We start from the raw sequence: 16072 nt of genomic DNA on the forward strand, positions 1-16072 counted from the left end.
AAGTATATCGTAAGCTTTTTTCGTTTTTTTTTTCGCTTGTTACGCTTTAATACGTGCTTCTCGATGTCTCTATTTTTTTTTTAATTTTTTTTCCATTTACATAATTTCTCATTCCTTTTTCTTTTTTTTTCTTTTTTTTTTTTGAGATATATCATATATTAGGCACACACAGAGACGAATAATATGCGAGAAAGCCAAAGCAGAACGCCGACTGCTGGAACAGTATATACACTAAATAACGATAAACGACGAAACACGCACACGCACCTTCTCACATGTACATGTACACTGAACAAGAAGAAATATACGCAAATCAAAAGAAGAAGCGTATATCTTGAAACATACGAATCTACCGCGATATTCGCAAAAGAATTTCGAAGATGAAGCTCGAATATTCGACAGATCAACAAAGTATTCTTCTCGAACGCTTTGTTACTGAACAATTGTCAAATAGACGAATACACATTATCATTTATATACACGCGTAATATAATTATTATTATTATTATTATTATTATTATTTTACAGTATTTGTAAAATTGCGACAATTCAAAAATGGAAGCCTTACTAAAAACACGGCCGCCTCGCGTTGCATTACATTTATCAGCTATTATTGTATACTTGTTTTACCCATCTCATCTTCCTAAACTAGATTAATAACAAATAACATTGTGAGACAAGAATATCGGGGAAAATAAAGAAATCTTTGAAAAAAAATGCATCAGAATTTGTTATTTTTTTTTATCTCTGATGAAACATTTTATGTTAGAAAAACTTTTTCTTTTATTGAAGAATTTATGTTGATAAGTTAAAATGAAATTCAGCTTATTTAGGAAATACCTATTTATATAGGAGAGAGAGACTATATTAATATATTAATAAACCATATTTTAATTTTAGAAACATGTACAACGAATGCGTGTGGGTGGTTAAACGATGCTTTTTTTTATTCAAGTACAAAATTATTTCAAATACAAAAGTCTTCGATTCGCACAGATTCGATATCGTCAATGAATAAATCGAGTAGAATTTTTTTATTCGTCGACGTATTGCTTTCACGAGATAAGATAAAGAGTGTTTAACAATCGCGCATGAAAATTTACAGATAAATTAGCGCTTGAACGCTACGCGAAGAAGAACGTTATCTTACATGCTATTCTCTTATACGTAATTCTATTAATATTTACATAAAGAGACTTTAATGATAATATCACCGCTCTGCGTTTTCGCTCGATTATATATGGCTATTGCACGATCGTATAAAAAGCATACGATACATTTCATTTTATTAGAATAATCACACCTGAAAATAGCCTTCTTCGTAGCATGACTGTAAATGAATCAGTTTCCTCGAAAAGACAACAGAATTTAAATTTTTTAATAATAAAGAACTTATTTTTTTATATATGAGAACAAATCTGTATTAATATCAGATTTATTTGATATGTGTTGCATTGTATTAAATTGGAGTAAAATACTAGTCACGATATATTTAGAAAAAATTATCTTTGGTGAATTCCTCTTTGATGAAGAAAAAAACTAATTATGTTACCTTTTTAATGAAACCGATTCAATTCTTCCCGAATAATCCAGTTATTTCACGCTTGTGTCTTATAATAATATAATCATAATATCATTTCGTAATTTTTATAGAATATGCTCTCATTTATCATACTCTGATGACAGTAAAGTTTAAAAATCTAAAATAATAATTTTTCGAACTTTCGAGAAAAAATGAATCAAAATAAAATTTACATAAATTTATTTTGTAAAATTAGCAACATTCTCTTCTCTTAATCGCTCTTAATTTTAATCCAAGAAATTTATCTTTTTACTGTCTGAAAATGTCTGTCTTCCGTATTAAAAAAGTGTGCAATTGATAAATTGGAACCACTCGACAGTCATTACATCATCTCAGCGATCTTTTTCTCTCATAAATGATAGAAAAATTAATTAAAGAAATACATCTGTTTAAAATATATTCAAAAATAATTTTCACTGTATAAAAGCGCTGTATAATGGCGTAAATACAAAAATGATTATGCGTTCTCGAAATGCTATCCAGATAAGAAAGATACGATTAAAAGAATTCAAGTTTAATTTTGCAAAATGATCTATTTTTTGCAACCAAGTTTGAGATAACTTTGATGTCGGACTGTCGAGTGAATGAAAAGCTAAGCTTCGATCTTCAGACCTTGCAACCAAGTCCAGCGGACCAGTTGCAGATTCCTCCGATCGGATCGAAGGTCAGCCTATCTGGACAGGTGTATTCGGTGCCGATGACCTGGCCGTTCACCATACGGGCGCAAGTGATGAACTTCTTACACGAGTACGGATGGGGAAAGTTTCCCTGGTCCAGGCAACGTATGGTACCCTTACTCGTGAGGAAGAGCTTGCTATTGAGAACAGGCTTGCCGATGACGATTGGCGTCTCGTCCTCGTAATAATCGTAGTCGAGCACCGGCGGTCTTCTGGGTCTCGTGGTAGAATTCACGATGGGCGCATTTTTCGTCTTCGGTCTCTGACGGTTCCTGGAGTCATCGTCGAATCTCGGCCTCGAGATCACCGTCCTGTCGATCGCCGGATCTGTTCTAGGTGCTACGGTGGTGCTTATCTTGCGCCTTGCGGCGTCCCTTAACAGCGTTCGACCTAATTGCGTGGAAGCTGATTAATCTTTGTCGCTTAGACGTAAGTTTACCAGGGACAAGCGACTTGGATTTTCCCAGAATGAGACGAAGTGGAAAGAGTGAGATTCATTAGTGAGATGTAAATCGATCTGAATAATGAGAGAGTCAGCGGTTGCGGAAGCCGAAGGACGAAGGAACGAGAATGTCTCGACAACCTTGTAATAGGAAAGTCAAGGTTGTGCTGTCAAATCTGTTGATTTAGAATGAACGAAACAGTTATTTTCGAATCGATCAATCATTCGGAGTCTCTCGAAATAGGCCGAAGGATTTATGCCAAAGGATTTATTGTTCGTTCTGTCAATGGCATAAATTCAATGATTAGTGATTAATTCGCTTGGCAAAGCAAATGAGGAACGTGGCCTTAAGAGACGGGAGGAAAAAGAGCGAGATGAGATGAAAAAAATAAGAATAATGGTACATAAAAGTTGCACGATTAAATTAGTAAGAAAACGTTGATCAATGACAAATCAGAAAGAGAGAGAGAGAGAGATCCGCGCATAAATCGCGGTATATAATTGAAGAAAAAACACAATGAAAAGACAGATGCTTGAAGCGATTAATGAATTAGTCTCGATCGACATAATGACGTTATTGCGAAGACTTCATATTTGAAAAAGACGAATTTTTATACATAAGTTGAGAAGTCGGCGATTTTCGGGAGATTATCGGGATCGTCGTTAAACAGAGACAGTTATCAGAAGTAAGACCCGATAGAAGAAGGCTGTGTTGAGATGAATCGAGTGTTGTTAGTTGAAAAACGCATAGCTATAAGTCCGCCAAAAGAGAATAAGGCTCGTATAATATTATATAATGATATGTGGTATTTTAAATTAGAAGAAGTAAGTAGTCGGATGACGCATTCTCTAGCAAGTATAATGTACCAGTGTCCGACGATGATAATGGCGGGTTCGTTAAAGTCACCGCAAATTCTTGGGCGCGGATGCTTTGATCGGACACCTCCGCCTTTTGATCATTCTGGATGGCGGTCGATCCGGAATTCTCGTACGCGTCTAAAAAAGGAATTGAAAGAAATTTTTTAAAAAATCTAAGCTTAAAAGATAAAAGAATAAAATAAGATAAAAAATAAAAAGATAAAAAAAGAATAAAATAAATTATGCTATTTTTTCGTGAACCTACCGATGAGATCTATTCTGGATGAGAAGGTGGTCTCGATTGGTCTACCCTTTCGATAAATGGCCACTGTGCTTGGAAAGGTGTTGATTAATGGGACATTCGTCGTCGACTGTGTCGGTTTTCTGTATCTAGTAGAGTATCCTGTTGTACGACCGATGGATCCACCGTTCCTTAAGGAATTTACCTGTTGGAGTAATAATTGATATACTTATATACTACAAATGAGACAAAGCGCGACAGAAATAAATATTAATTTTTGATTATATGAATCGCTTATGAATGCATACACCTGTGATATGTGTTTGCAATTTCGGACAAAGCAAGTTTTTAAGATAAAAATTAAGATAAAGAGAATTAAGAGAATCTCGAAATTGATATCTCAGACAACACAAGTAATTCAAATATTTATCCGTCTAAATGTTTTTAAAAAATTTAGTAAAATATATATTTTTTAAAATTATGTCTTATATTTATATAATTCTTATGCATTTTTTATACTTCGTTTTTAACTTTCGAGCATATTTTTCAGTTTTTTAGACATATAAAAGACTTTCTAATTTTTTAATTATTATTTAAAGCGTCTAATGAGTTTCCGAATCTTTCAAACATCTTTTCGTTTTTGAAATTCTTTTGGATTGTTGTGTTGTTTGAAACATTTCGCGTGTTAAAACATATTAATAATTGATCCAAGCGTTAAAAGATAATATCAGAAGAAGCGAAATGTAAATGTTCGCTTTTTTAAAAGAAAGTTAATTTATAAGAACTAGCAGCACTGATGAAGATATTCCTAATCTATTTGCATTTCAGAGTAAAAGACCAGGTTTCGAAATTCGTATCCGGATTCCACCCCGAAGGAAGAATTCTAATAACCAGAGAAAGAAGAGCATCTCTTCGTAGATAGGCAATGCGATGATGACGTAGCAGCAAAGGATGATCATATATAATTTCTCGTTTCACGAAAAGTATTTTGGTTAGATCCAGCGAGTGATCGATGATCGAGAGATCTTGTCAGGTAGTCATTCAAGAAAGCCATTAAGTTATGAATAGTTATAACCGATTCCTTCCATTAGTCGATCATGATATCGTTGTGGTATATCAATTAGGCACCGGAAGCAGATTCAGAAGAGGAGATTACATTGTTTAAAAGGCATCTTCAGTCAGGCGATTTTGTTCAAGCAATGACATTAAGGCGATGATCGTCTTTCTACTATTTGCGAGTTTCTATATCTTTCGGTTAGCGAAGAAAAGGCGGTTCTGGTTTCGTTTTCGCTTTAGTTAAAGCAACATGCGATCGGCCAAAGAACTACAGTATGTTATTCAAGGTAAAGCGAGTCTTCAACATAAAACTGCACTGACCTCGAGCGAGGGCTGATCAGTGTCCTCCTTGACCAGAACGAAAGTCTCCGTGGTTTGCGGTTTCTCGGTGTCTTCCATCATTTTTTCTCGATCAGGAAGTTTATCATCTACGTGAAGATTACTTGAAAAAACTTTATCGGTAAAGTCAGAATGTGCAATTGTTTCTTCAGCTACCGAGTCTTTTTCTTCGGACGCAAATTGACTTTTTCTTGTCTCCTCTTCGTCGAAAAGATTTACATTACTCGTCCCTTTAGTTGTTGAGTTCCCTTCCTCGGATTTAGGTTTGATACTCTTCAATACAACTCTCAGCCTTCTTCTCGGTTTATAATCACCGGGAAAATTTTTACCTCTTCTAAAATTATTTGAAAATGCGCCTCGAAGACTTTCATCTGTAGAATCAGAATCTGTATTGGTTTTTTCGGTCTTTGCTTCTTCCTCCTCGAATTTAGGTCTAATTTTCTTTCTAACAATTCTCATTCTTCTTTTTGTTTTTCTTTCGTCAGCAAGATTTTTACTCGTGCTGGTTGTAAGATTAGTCGAAATATTATTTTGAATATTTCCTTCGATAATATCTGTACTTATTTTCTCAGTCGTGGAATTATTTTCCTCGGATTTAGGCCGGATACTCTTCAGTAAAACTCTCATTCTTCTTGCTTTTTTTTCTTTGTTGGAAAAATTCCTATTGACATAAAAATTTATCGAAAAATTGCCTTGAAAAGTTGTGTCAACAAAGTCAGGATCTGCTCTTGCTTCTTTAAAGTTTCGATGAAGCGTTTCGTTCTCAGTAGATTGAGAAAGTAATGGCATCGCTTCTAAAGTAGTGGTCTCCTTTTCAACTTTTTCCCTGATTCTCTTCGATACAATTCTTCTTCGTACACTTCTCCCTCGATTATGAGCCTCAGTAGAATTCTGAACAACATCCTCAGGTCTGATGGTGGTGTCAATCGGTTGAAAATTAACTCTCGTCCTCTTCTGCGTGATTCTTCTTCTGTGATTCTGCTCAACCACCCTCGAAGTAAAACCAGGAGGTCTTCGTGGTTCTCCGCGATGCAGCGTAACTCGATGCAGAGGATTACGATTGATTGTTTGATGCACTACAGGTCTTCCGAGCCAATTATTCTTCCGATTTACAACGCGATGTCTCGAGGTTTTTTGATTGATTTGATCATCGACTTTCAAAGCCTGATCTTGTTTCCGATTTATAGCTCTTGAAGCGCCTTCCTTGAAAATTACCTTCCTTCTTGAAGTCGTAGACTTTTCACTCGTCGTTTGCACGGAACTCGGTTCATAAATGTCCGTGGTTTGACTTATGCTCATCGCGATCGATTCATCGTTAGTCGATTTTTCTACAGTCGCTGTATTATCATTAATCGATGTTACGATTGAAAAAAGAGTCGAAGGAGTTTGCGTAATTATTGGTCTCATTTGGGAGGATATCGCGGAATTTGTACTAGGAAGAGATCTCGAAATGACAGTCGAAGTGAATATTGGTGAAGTTTCGAATGTCGTGGGAATTTCGGTAGTTTGGATAGACTTTGCAGTTGTGACGGATACTTTGGAATTATCGCTAATATTAAAATCACTCGAATTGAAATGTGTCGTGGTAGATTCGATTAAAGTTGTAGGCACAGTTGACCTTGTAGATGTAACGAAATCTTTGGACGAAATTACGGAACTACTTCTAGGTTGATTCAAAGTTGTCAAAGTGTCAGTAATCGCGAAATTAGAAGAACCGTTTACATATGCAGACGTAATTACATTAGAGTCATTAATCGTCGGAAGAATAACAGCTGCAGGTGTTGTAATTGTAGTTAGCATATTTCTTACAGTTACAGTATCTAAGAGATTGCTCGTTGTCGCAGAAATAGTCGCATGCGTAGAAGAAATAATTGTCGATGATGAAGTATTAGTAGAAGGAATCGTAGTTGCTGGAATAACGAGTAAAGGATTATTTGTAATCGTAGAAGTTTCAACTTCGGTACTTGTAGCTGCGGACATAGTTATTGTAGAATCAATTGCGACTACGGAATCTGTTGAAATAATGTTGTTTCCTGCGCTAATTGTAATTACAGGTGCAGAATCGGTGGAATTGCGTTTGTATTTGTCGGCATGGTTACGGAATAATTTGTAATTGGCGAAGTAATTTGAACTTCAGCGCTCGCAGTTGCGGGTACAACCATATTTGCAAAATCAGTCGAGTGATTTGCATTTGGGGAGGTGATTTCGACGCCGATACTCGTAGTCACGGGTATAATTACAGAATCATTTGCGATTGCGTGCGTGCTCGCGGTTGTTGGAACGTCATCTGTAGAATAATTTGCAGTCGTGGAAACTGGAAATTCAATTCCAGCGCTTTTAATCGCAAATTCAATCGCGATTGTGGCTTGATCGTTCGCAATCATGGGAGCCTTCACAACTGCGTCAGTCGATGATGGTGTGGTTGTAATTATAGCTTCGTTTGCGGTCGAAGGTATCTCAGTTACGCTTGTAAAATTGTCGGAGATCGTTGAAATAATCGTAGTCGTAAGATCACTTGTTACTGAAGAGATTTTGAAGACTGAAGGAGTCGCCGCAATTATCGAGTTTATCAAAGTGATCGCTCCTTCTTCATTTCCAATTGAATAGCTATTAACATCTAAAATTTTAGAAGACGTAGATTTGGACACGATTGATGGAATTGTCGGTGTCGTCGAAATCGGAGTGAGTTTAGGCTTCGCCAAAGTCAGTGTCGAAGCATTTTCAAAAATATTCATCGTGGTATAAGAAACGTCCTCGTCGATTCGTCTCTCAACTTCCTTCGAAACAGTCCTATTTCGTTTTCTGGCTACTATACGTTTACCTGTCCACAATGGAATGTTAGCCTCGTTATAATGTGGTTGTCTGACCACGCCGAGAATGAATCTTCGTCCTGTCGACCTTGTCGGCGAAAAGGCGTAAACGTTAGAAGAAGGTGTCGTATTATGATTGAAATTACGTAACAATTTTTCTCTTTTAGATGTGGGTCTACTGACAGGAATTGTAACCGTGTCGGGCTCTTTATAAATCAAAGGATTCTCGGTACTGTCAGAATTTTCCAAAGAATTGAATGTAGAAGATTTCTCTTCGCGATTATCAACATCTTTACTTTTAATAATATCATTTACATTATTGAAAATAGCGAGTTCTAACTCCTTCTGATAGTTTCGAGTTACAGTGACAATTTCGTCGGTTTCAATATCGTTCTGATTAATATAAGCGACTGTCTCGTCAGTCGTGGAAATTAAATCAGTCTCCGTCTGTCGTTCAACAGAACTGCCAATCGTCGTGTAAGATGACGTAAAGTCACCCGCAAATGTCGACGATGATAAATCATCGCTTCTGGTGATGTAAAAACCACGTGGGCTGGAAGTCAAACTGTCAAGAGGAATTCCGCGCATCGTTGTCGGTTTCATATACATCAAGGTCGAAGATGTCTTTTTAGCCTCTTCCTGAATAGCGTTTGTGACCAAAATTGGTTCCTCATCCATTCTGTTTAAAGTGCGAGATCTCGCTTTGTCTTTCGAAGCTTGTCGCAGCCAGGAGTCGCCGGTTTCCTCTCCGATTATGTCTCTTATCGATTGCTCCCTTTCTTCATCTTCGTTTGTTCCTTGAACGAACGTTTCTTCGACGTTTTGCTGACTAATGTCGTTGTCTACGTCATTACGCAAGAAAAATGTGGACGACGGTGTCGTAGAAATACGATCGTCGTAGTAAGTCGTCGGATAACCAATCAGTTCCTTCAGGGTCGGCAATCTAGTTTTCGAATCGGCAACCTGAAAAAAATCAGAACAAGGCAGCGCACTTTAATGCGAAGTTCCCTCTCAGGGAGTTCTTTCGGTTTTTTCAATGTTTTTTTTGTAATCTCCTTCTTCTTCTCTGTGTTTCTGTTTTTTTGTGTGAAACTGCGCCAGCTTTGAAGGAGAATAGAATTTAAGGAACATGAAGAAGGAAACTCTCTGGTTATCTATTAATGTGTCTCACTTGCTGCGTTAATTCAGATGATAAGATAAGTCATCCTGGGTCATCGATAGCATTTAGCGATGATTGTACTTGCGGTAAGTATCGGTACATCATTATCAGAGTTATCAGAAGATTTAGTCGAGGTTCCTCTAAGAGACATAAGCGGATTAGATGCTCGTTATGATTCTCTTTATTATCTTTATTATTGATTAGAAGATGTGATGCGTGAAGATTATTCGGTCATCAGTCATCGAGCTAGCGATTATTCTTCCAATCATAATGGCAGATTTGTTTAATGTGTTCATCTCTCATAGAGCAATCTTAAACATGATTAATGCTCGTAAAGTAAACTATATACATTAGTTCCTACTAGCGAAAGTCTATTCAATCTCTGTCGTTCTCGCCGAGTAAAATCGGTGATTGCGACGGATGGTCTCTTAATTAATTTAATTGGCTTCTATATACATTGTCGACCCCTAACAGTGATTAGTATAATAATTAGTAAACTCCTATTATTTCACGGAATTCTTGTCGGCGATCAAATTATTGAACACCGACTCGATCTCGATGGTCGAAGGCTCTTGGGACTCCGTGGTGAATCGACCATCGTAGCGATGACTATTAAATTCACCCTCGATCGGTAGAGTAGAATGTTCGATACCCTGACGTATCTCGTTGATAGCTTCGTCATCGAATTTCGTCACCAATGACGGAGAAAACTGATCCGCCGGGATCCTCGTGGTTGACGTGAGCGACGAATATTTCGTCTTGATGAGGATCTTCTGTCGTTCCGTGGTGCCGGATTCCGTCACCGAGGTCACCAACCGGGTCACCGGCTTCGCCGTCCTGTGATCCAGGTCAACCAGGTTCTGCGAGTCGAAGGGATCGTTGCTTCTCGGCGTCGTCGTCTTAAGCGATTGCTGCTTCCGGTGAAGAGCGTCGGCGACGTAATCGAACTTCTTTGCTGGTATCAGGGTTTCTGTAACCGATGCTTCCGTGCTGGTCGACGTTGGACGTTTCGAGTACAAACGAGTCCTGACATATTGCCAGGTGCTCGTGGGTTCCGGACTCGACGTTGTTGTTTCCTCGTTGATTTTATTGACGTTGTCACGATTTTGCAGCTTGTAACGAGTTCGCGGCTGCCGGAGATAGGATTGCTTCAGCTTGGCTTCTTTGGTTTCCGGCGTCTCTTCGGATTCTTCCGGTGCGGAGTCTAATGGCTGGTACCGTTTGGGCGATAAAGCCTCTTCGGGATCGAAAGGCCTCTTCAGGATTACAGGAATCTTATAGCGCGGTCGAATCTCCGACTTACTTGTGGTAATCGGAGATTGATATGTAGTAGCGTCTTCCGGTTCTTTATTGATATCATCGATATCCTCGATACTTGAAGAATTGCTTGTCTGGTCGCTCGACGAAACCGTGGTGTAACTTTTCCAGAATTTCGCGAAATCATCCGAAAGAGCGTTCGCAGAATTGTTCTTCAGGGTCGTGTCTTCCGCAACTTCCTGTCCGATCAAATCGCGCGATCTGTTATTCGCGTCCTTCTTTTCCTCCTGATTTTGGAGATCATCGCGCAATATATTAGTGGTGGTAGAAGAAATCGGATGACGTCGAGTGAATAAATGATTTCTGCGTCTGGAAAGAATTTCATGGCTGATGCTCTCCGTTGACGATGACACGAGAGGATATCGACCAGACGTGCTATTTATTCCCGAAGCTGCAGGATTCTTGCGAATAAACTTTTTACGCGCGTATCTCGCCTCTAAATTCGACCTCAAAGGCGAATTCGATTCCGTCGTGAATAGTCCTGACGTGGTTATTTGCGTAGACAACTTTTTAGATCCTGGCAGCAACGTTTCTTCCAAAAACACTCCGCTTTCAGTATTATCCTGCGTAGCTGTCGCCAAAGTTGATTCCATCGTAGTTGCTTCAACATTCATTTCTCTCGTCGATGGGTATTCTTCATCGGCATATGCGTCGATCGTCGATATAGAATCTGTAGTTTCTTCGTTCGAGATTGTTGTGGTTTTCGCCGCGAGAGTCTCCAAAATAATCTTCGTGAAATCATCGAAATTATAATCGGTGGATTCTGTAACAGGTAGAGTGGAGTCTTGCATTTTCCTCGTAAATCCTATAACAACCGGCAATTCTTCAGCATTTATCGAAGTAATTTCTGTCCGATCAGTAACGATCGTCGATTTTTCAACGTCCTTGTCTGCTATCGAAGTCATCGATTCTGGAAGCAGACTCGAGTCTTCTTCTTCGAGAGAAACTTCGGTTGACGAAGTGTCTTGAAGTGGACGTTTTCGCTTTATCACTTTTTGTCTGCGAACTGCATCAGATCTTTCTTCTTCTTCTATTTCGACAGTATCGACAGCACTGCTCGATGATGTTGGTCTTTTTCTCAGAATGACTTTCCTTCTTTTCGGTGCTTCCGTCGTACTTTCCGCGTGTTCGGTGACGATTATTACCAACTTGGGATTAAACTCGTGAGCCTCGATATGAGCAGTCGTCGTGGCGATGCTGTCATCAGGTCGATTACTCGTATAATCGACCTTGTTGTTGGAGGGAGTCGTAATGTCAGTCAATTCAATCGATTTCGCGCGGTTGAAATAGATTGGCTCGATGGTGTTGGATTCAACGAGAGAATCAACTAAAGTTACTTCTTGATCGACGATGTTCGTCGAGTCATTTTTGTCACTTTCCGATTTGTCACTCTTCTGATAAGACTCAATATTCGTATTTTGCACTGGTTCTTGCACATTATTTCTCTTCTTCGTCTGCTTCGTCCTGTCGTACAACTCACGATTAACAGTCGGTCTTTTAAAGACTTTGATGTTCGTTATCTTGTCATTTTCCTCATCGTTGCTCTCAGTTCGCGACCGAAGCGACGTGTTTCTTCTTCTACTCTGCGTGATCTTCACAATCGGACTGTCATCCAATTCATTGGTTTTCGTGGATTCCGTGCTGACTCTGCTGGGTCTCCGAAGTTTTCTCTTGGTATCACCGATGCTGATCGGACTGCTGGTCGTCGAAGTCGTCGTTCTGCCTCTTTCTCTATACCTGGGATTTGGAACGAAATTCGTGGAACCGTCTTCGGTTCTCACTCTCGAGGTCGGCGGAGTGTACCTGCTGGATCCTCTACCACGCGATCTGCTCGGTTCTTTGCTCCTCGACGTGGAGGCCTCCACGGGTTCGTCCTCGACAATTCGGTCGACCGATTTGGTCCTTGATCGAACTCGCCCCAGAAACGGACTGGACGGACGCGTGGAATTTCGCGAAGCTATACTCACCTTGGATCTACTCGATGGAGGAGCGCTTGTCGTCGTCGTCGTCGTCGCCTCCGAAGTGCTAAATCTTCGTCTGGAGAAGCCGAATGGTCGCGGCTGCGAAACCGTGGCGATGGTCGACCTACTCGAGTGACCTATCGTCGTTCTTGTCGTCGTTGTTGACGACGTGGTCGCCGGCAGAGTCGTGAACAAGATTTCCGTCACGGAATCTTCCACCAGTTTCGCAGCCTCTGGGGTGGAATCGGTGTTGTCGACTTTAGGGCTGACACTGGATGAAGTCTTTGACGGTTCGAGGCTGATCACGGTGAAGATTTCGGTGGAGGTCGAAGTGGTGGTCGTCGTGGGTGTCGTCGATGACGTGGTAGTCGTACTAGTTGTACTTCTAGGTTGTACTTCTGAGTCCTCTTCGAGCTTTGTTGGCGAAGTCGTTATCTCGTACGAAGATAGGCTGGATAGATTTTCCAAGGGTTTCAAAGTGGTGCCTCTAAACCTTTGTACGTTGCTATATCTAAAAGATTTCGGGAATAATGTGAATTATATAGCGATAGGTAAATATGGATAATGAAAAGAAATTTCGTGTATAGGAACCTAGAATCGATCGTTGGCGAACCGTCGTTTCTCTCCGTCGTTGATAAATCCACGCCTTTCTTCTCTGAATTCCTAAAAGTTAGTTATAAGAGATAAATATTTTATGTGAAAATATATCAATATATACGTGTTATACTAAGTCCATATATATTTATTATGTAATTATATTTTATTGTGTATATTATACAACGAATAATTTGTTGATTACCTGAAATCTGAGCCTTGATTTCGAGAAGATTTCGTCGTGTCAAAACTTGCTTCATTATTCTGTTGTCTAAAAAATATTGTTATATATGACATTAAATCCATATAATATATAATATAATATAATATAATATAATAATAATATAAAACGCGCTTTTTATCTCGATAAAAAAAATTACTTCGAGATGTAGGGTCGTCGCCTGCGAGTCGGTTTTTCCTTCTCGACTTCCGCTTCCTTCTCTTCCACGTCATTTTCGATTCTGAAAATTTTAAGATAACATAAAAGACGATCGGGAGTAAAATTAATTATTTTGTCAATCATACTATTGTCAATTATACTTAGATGTCGTAGTAGAGGGTCGTGTTCGACGAATGTTCACGTAATTTGGCGTCACTCTTTGCGTGGCACTCTTTTCTTCTAACGGATTGCTGATACTTTCCTCCTCGGAAGAAGCTACGTCGGTGTTGTCATCATCTTCCTCGTTCTCGTCAATCTCTTCGTTCTCCGATTCCTTCGTAGCTGATGATCTAACATCAATATAAATTTATTTATCAAAAAATTAGAGTATATATTAAATAAATATTTTATAATGTATTAAATCAGTTTCAATAACATTAATTTTAATCTTGATTTAATAAATAATATATTTTTAAATTAGAATTAGACGGAAGAATAAATTAAATAGAAATCTAATCGATCTTGACGAATAAAATTGATACATAAAAATGAGATGTCTAGTTTTTGTTAACGAGTAAAGTACTGACTTGGGTCTCTCGATAGTGACATATTGAGGCTTCTGCGATCGTCTGAGACTCTTCACTTCGGGAATGTCGTCCAAGCCTTCGAACTGCGCTCTTCCCGGCCCGTTCACGTAACTATTTTCCGAGGGTGATAATACGGGTCGTTGACCGTTACCGAATCTGTTCGTCTGGCGATTCAACACTCGCTCGTATAAACTACGACTAATCGCAGCCGGAGTGACACTTTCACTGTCCGATCTACTGTCGGAATTTTTCTCTTGAAGTAGTAATTGTTTCTCCAGCTGTTCTATTCCGCCTGTCATATGAGTTAGAAAAATTATTTATAAGAGAGAGATTTTATCTAAAAAAAAAAATTGATGTGATAAACAATATAAATATATATTATAAAAAAATATTAATAAGAGAAAAGACAGTTTTAATATTATAAAAAATAATTTATATAAATAGAAAAATGATTAGATTATTTATGTTACATATTTAAGTAAACCTATACTTGCCAGCTTTTTTGATGAGATCAATCAGTTCCTTGATCACCCTCGGATCTTCCTCCTCGTCTTCGCCGCCAATTTCTCTCTCTGGTTCGCTTGGTGCGGTTGTCGTTGTAGTAGTTGTTGTCGTGCTGGGTCGATTTCTAGTAAGTGTCTTATATACGAGAGGTTTCGTCGTCGTAGTGGTCTTCGGTTCTTCTCTCACATCCTCTTCTTCAGGTTCCTCGTCCTCGTCCTCGTCCTCGTAATCTTCCTCCGAATCGTACTCTTCCGGCTCTTCGGCCTTTGCAGTCGTCGTGCTGTGCAAATAAGTCGTTCGACTGGTTGCAGCTGTGATGGGAGATCTGGTAGTCGAGACGACTGATGTCTTTGACGTCTTAGGACAAATCACATTGCGAGGGTAATCGCAAGAGTCCGCCGCCTTGTTGAACACCAAACCTGCGAAAATTCAATGTTTTTAAGATTGGAAATGGACATAATTATTTATTTAAAATATATTAATAAATAAATTTATATAAAAATATATTATATTTTATATTATATAAGATATATATATTATAAAAAATAAAATTACCTGAGGGACAGGTAAACTGATGCGCAACCACGCCAAGTCCACTGGGACCACTGTCGAGACACCAAAAATATTTCTTGCAGTCTCGAGGATGCGGGAAGAAGCCTTCGTCCTCGCATTTAAAGTCTATAAAAAATATAAACACAATGTTTAATTTTATATAACAAAAGATTTTTTCGCATCTTGTGCTCTCGAATAATCGGTTCACTCCATAAAAAATATATTACTTTCACAAAAACTTACCGGATCCTGGATCGGGAGTAGTCGGCGGTTCAGGAGTCGTCAACTTGTTGCTCAGGGATCCCTCGTCCTTGTCAGTCTTGCTTTGGTCTTTGCGTCTAGACTGTTTTCTACGAGAGTTATGATCAGTGGAGCTGTTTCGAGTTTTGCTTCTGTTTCGATTCTTCGGTCGTTCGGTCTTCTCTGTAACTCTGACGGTGTTTCTACCTTCTGCGTCCTCGATGTCCGATGAGGGATCGTACGATCTCCTTGACACCTCCCGATCATCCTCATCAACACTCGTTTTCGATTTCGAGATGTTACGGTTCTTTGGCCTTGAAGAGGATACACGTCTATTGGTGATCGGAGCCGACGTGGTGCTACTTCTTTGGCTATTTGTACCAAACTTACGAGCGTTGCTTTGAACACCTTGAGTGCGAGTCTTTTTCCGATTGTCCACCGACTTCGTATTTTCGATATTTCTGCTACGATAATAACAATCTCATTTCTCTAATTTGATAGAAAAATTAGAATTATAAATTAGGATAAAGATAAAAATATTTACTCAACGTTCCAGAAATAAAATATCTTGAATTGCATTTTTTTAAATCTACATTTTATGCTCACAAATATTTATAGTATCTACTAATTTGATCTCTTATGTTAAAGTACTGATAAATTAAATATAAATAGTAATACAGTAAAAATAAATTAATAAAATTCATGCGACATCTCTAATTATTACTTCTAACAATTATAAGTTAACGTGTTTTTTTCTTGAACCATAATTCTTAC

The 16072-nt window shown here is 38.6% G+C and overlaps 1 protein-coding gene across 1 annotated transcript in view; it reads right to left on the reverse strand.

The window, feature by feature from the left end:
• Nucleotides 1-922: 922 nt before the first annotated feature.
• The window catches only part of LOC114941159 (uncharacterized), a 34324-nt gene continuing 19174 nt past the window's right edge, over nt 923-16072 (reverse strand). Inside the window, 14 exon segments of the mRNA XM_085483393.1 lie at nt 923-2649; nt 3569-3697; nt 3825-4005; nt 5178-7264; nt 7267-8968; nt 12449-12953; nt 13034-13105; nt 13242-13307; nt 13417-13497; nt 13577-13765; nt 14003-14294; nt 14497-14925; nt 15062-15184; nt 15302-15762. Of these exon segments, the coding sequence (XP_085339519.1) occupies nt 2189-2649; nt 3569-3697; nt 3825-4005; nt 5178-7264; nt 7267-8968; nt 12449-12953; nt 13034-13105; nt 13242-13307; nt 13417-13497; nt 13577-13765; nt 14003-14294; nt 14497-14925; nt 15062-15184; nt 15302-15762 (6778 nt within the window). The 3' untranslated portion in view covers nt 923-2188.

The sequence above is a fragment of the Nylanderia fulva genome, unplaced genomic scaffold, assembly GCF_048542155.1.
Source record: "Nylanderia fulva isolate GAGA-0341 unplaced genomic scaffold, ASM4854215v1 Scaffold25, whole genome shotgun sequence".
Lineage (NCBI taxonomy): Eukaryota > Metazoa > Arthropoda > Insecta > Hymenoptera > Formicidae > Nylanderia > Nylanderia fulva.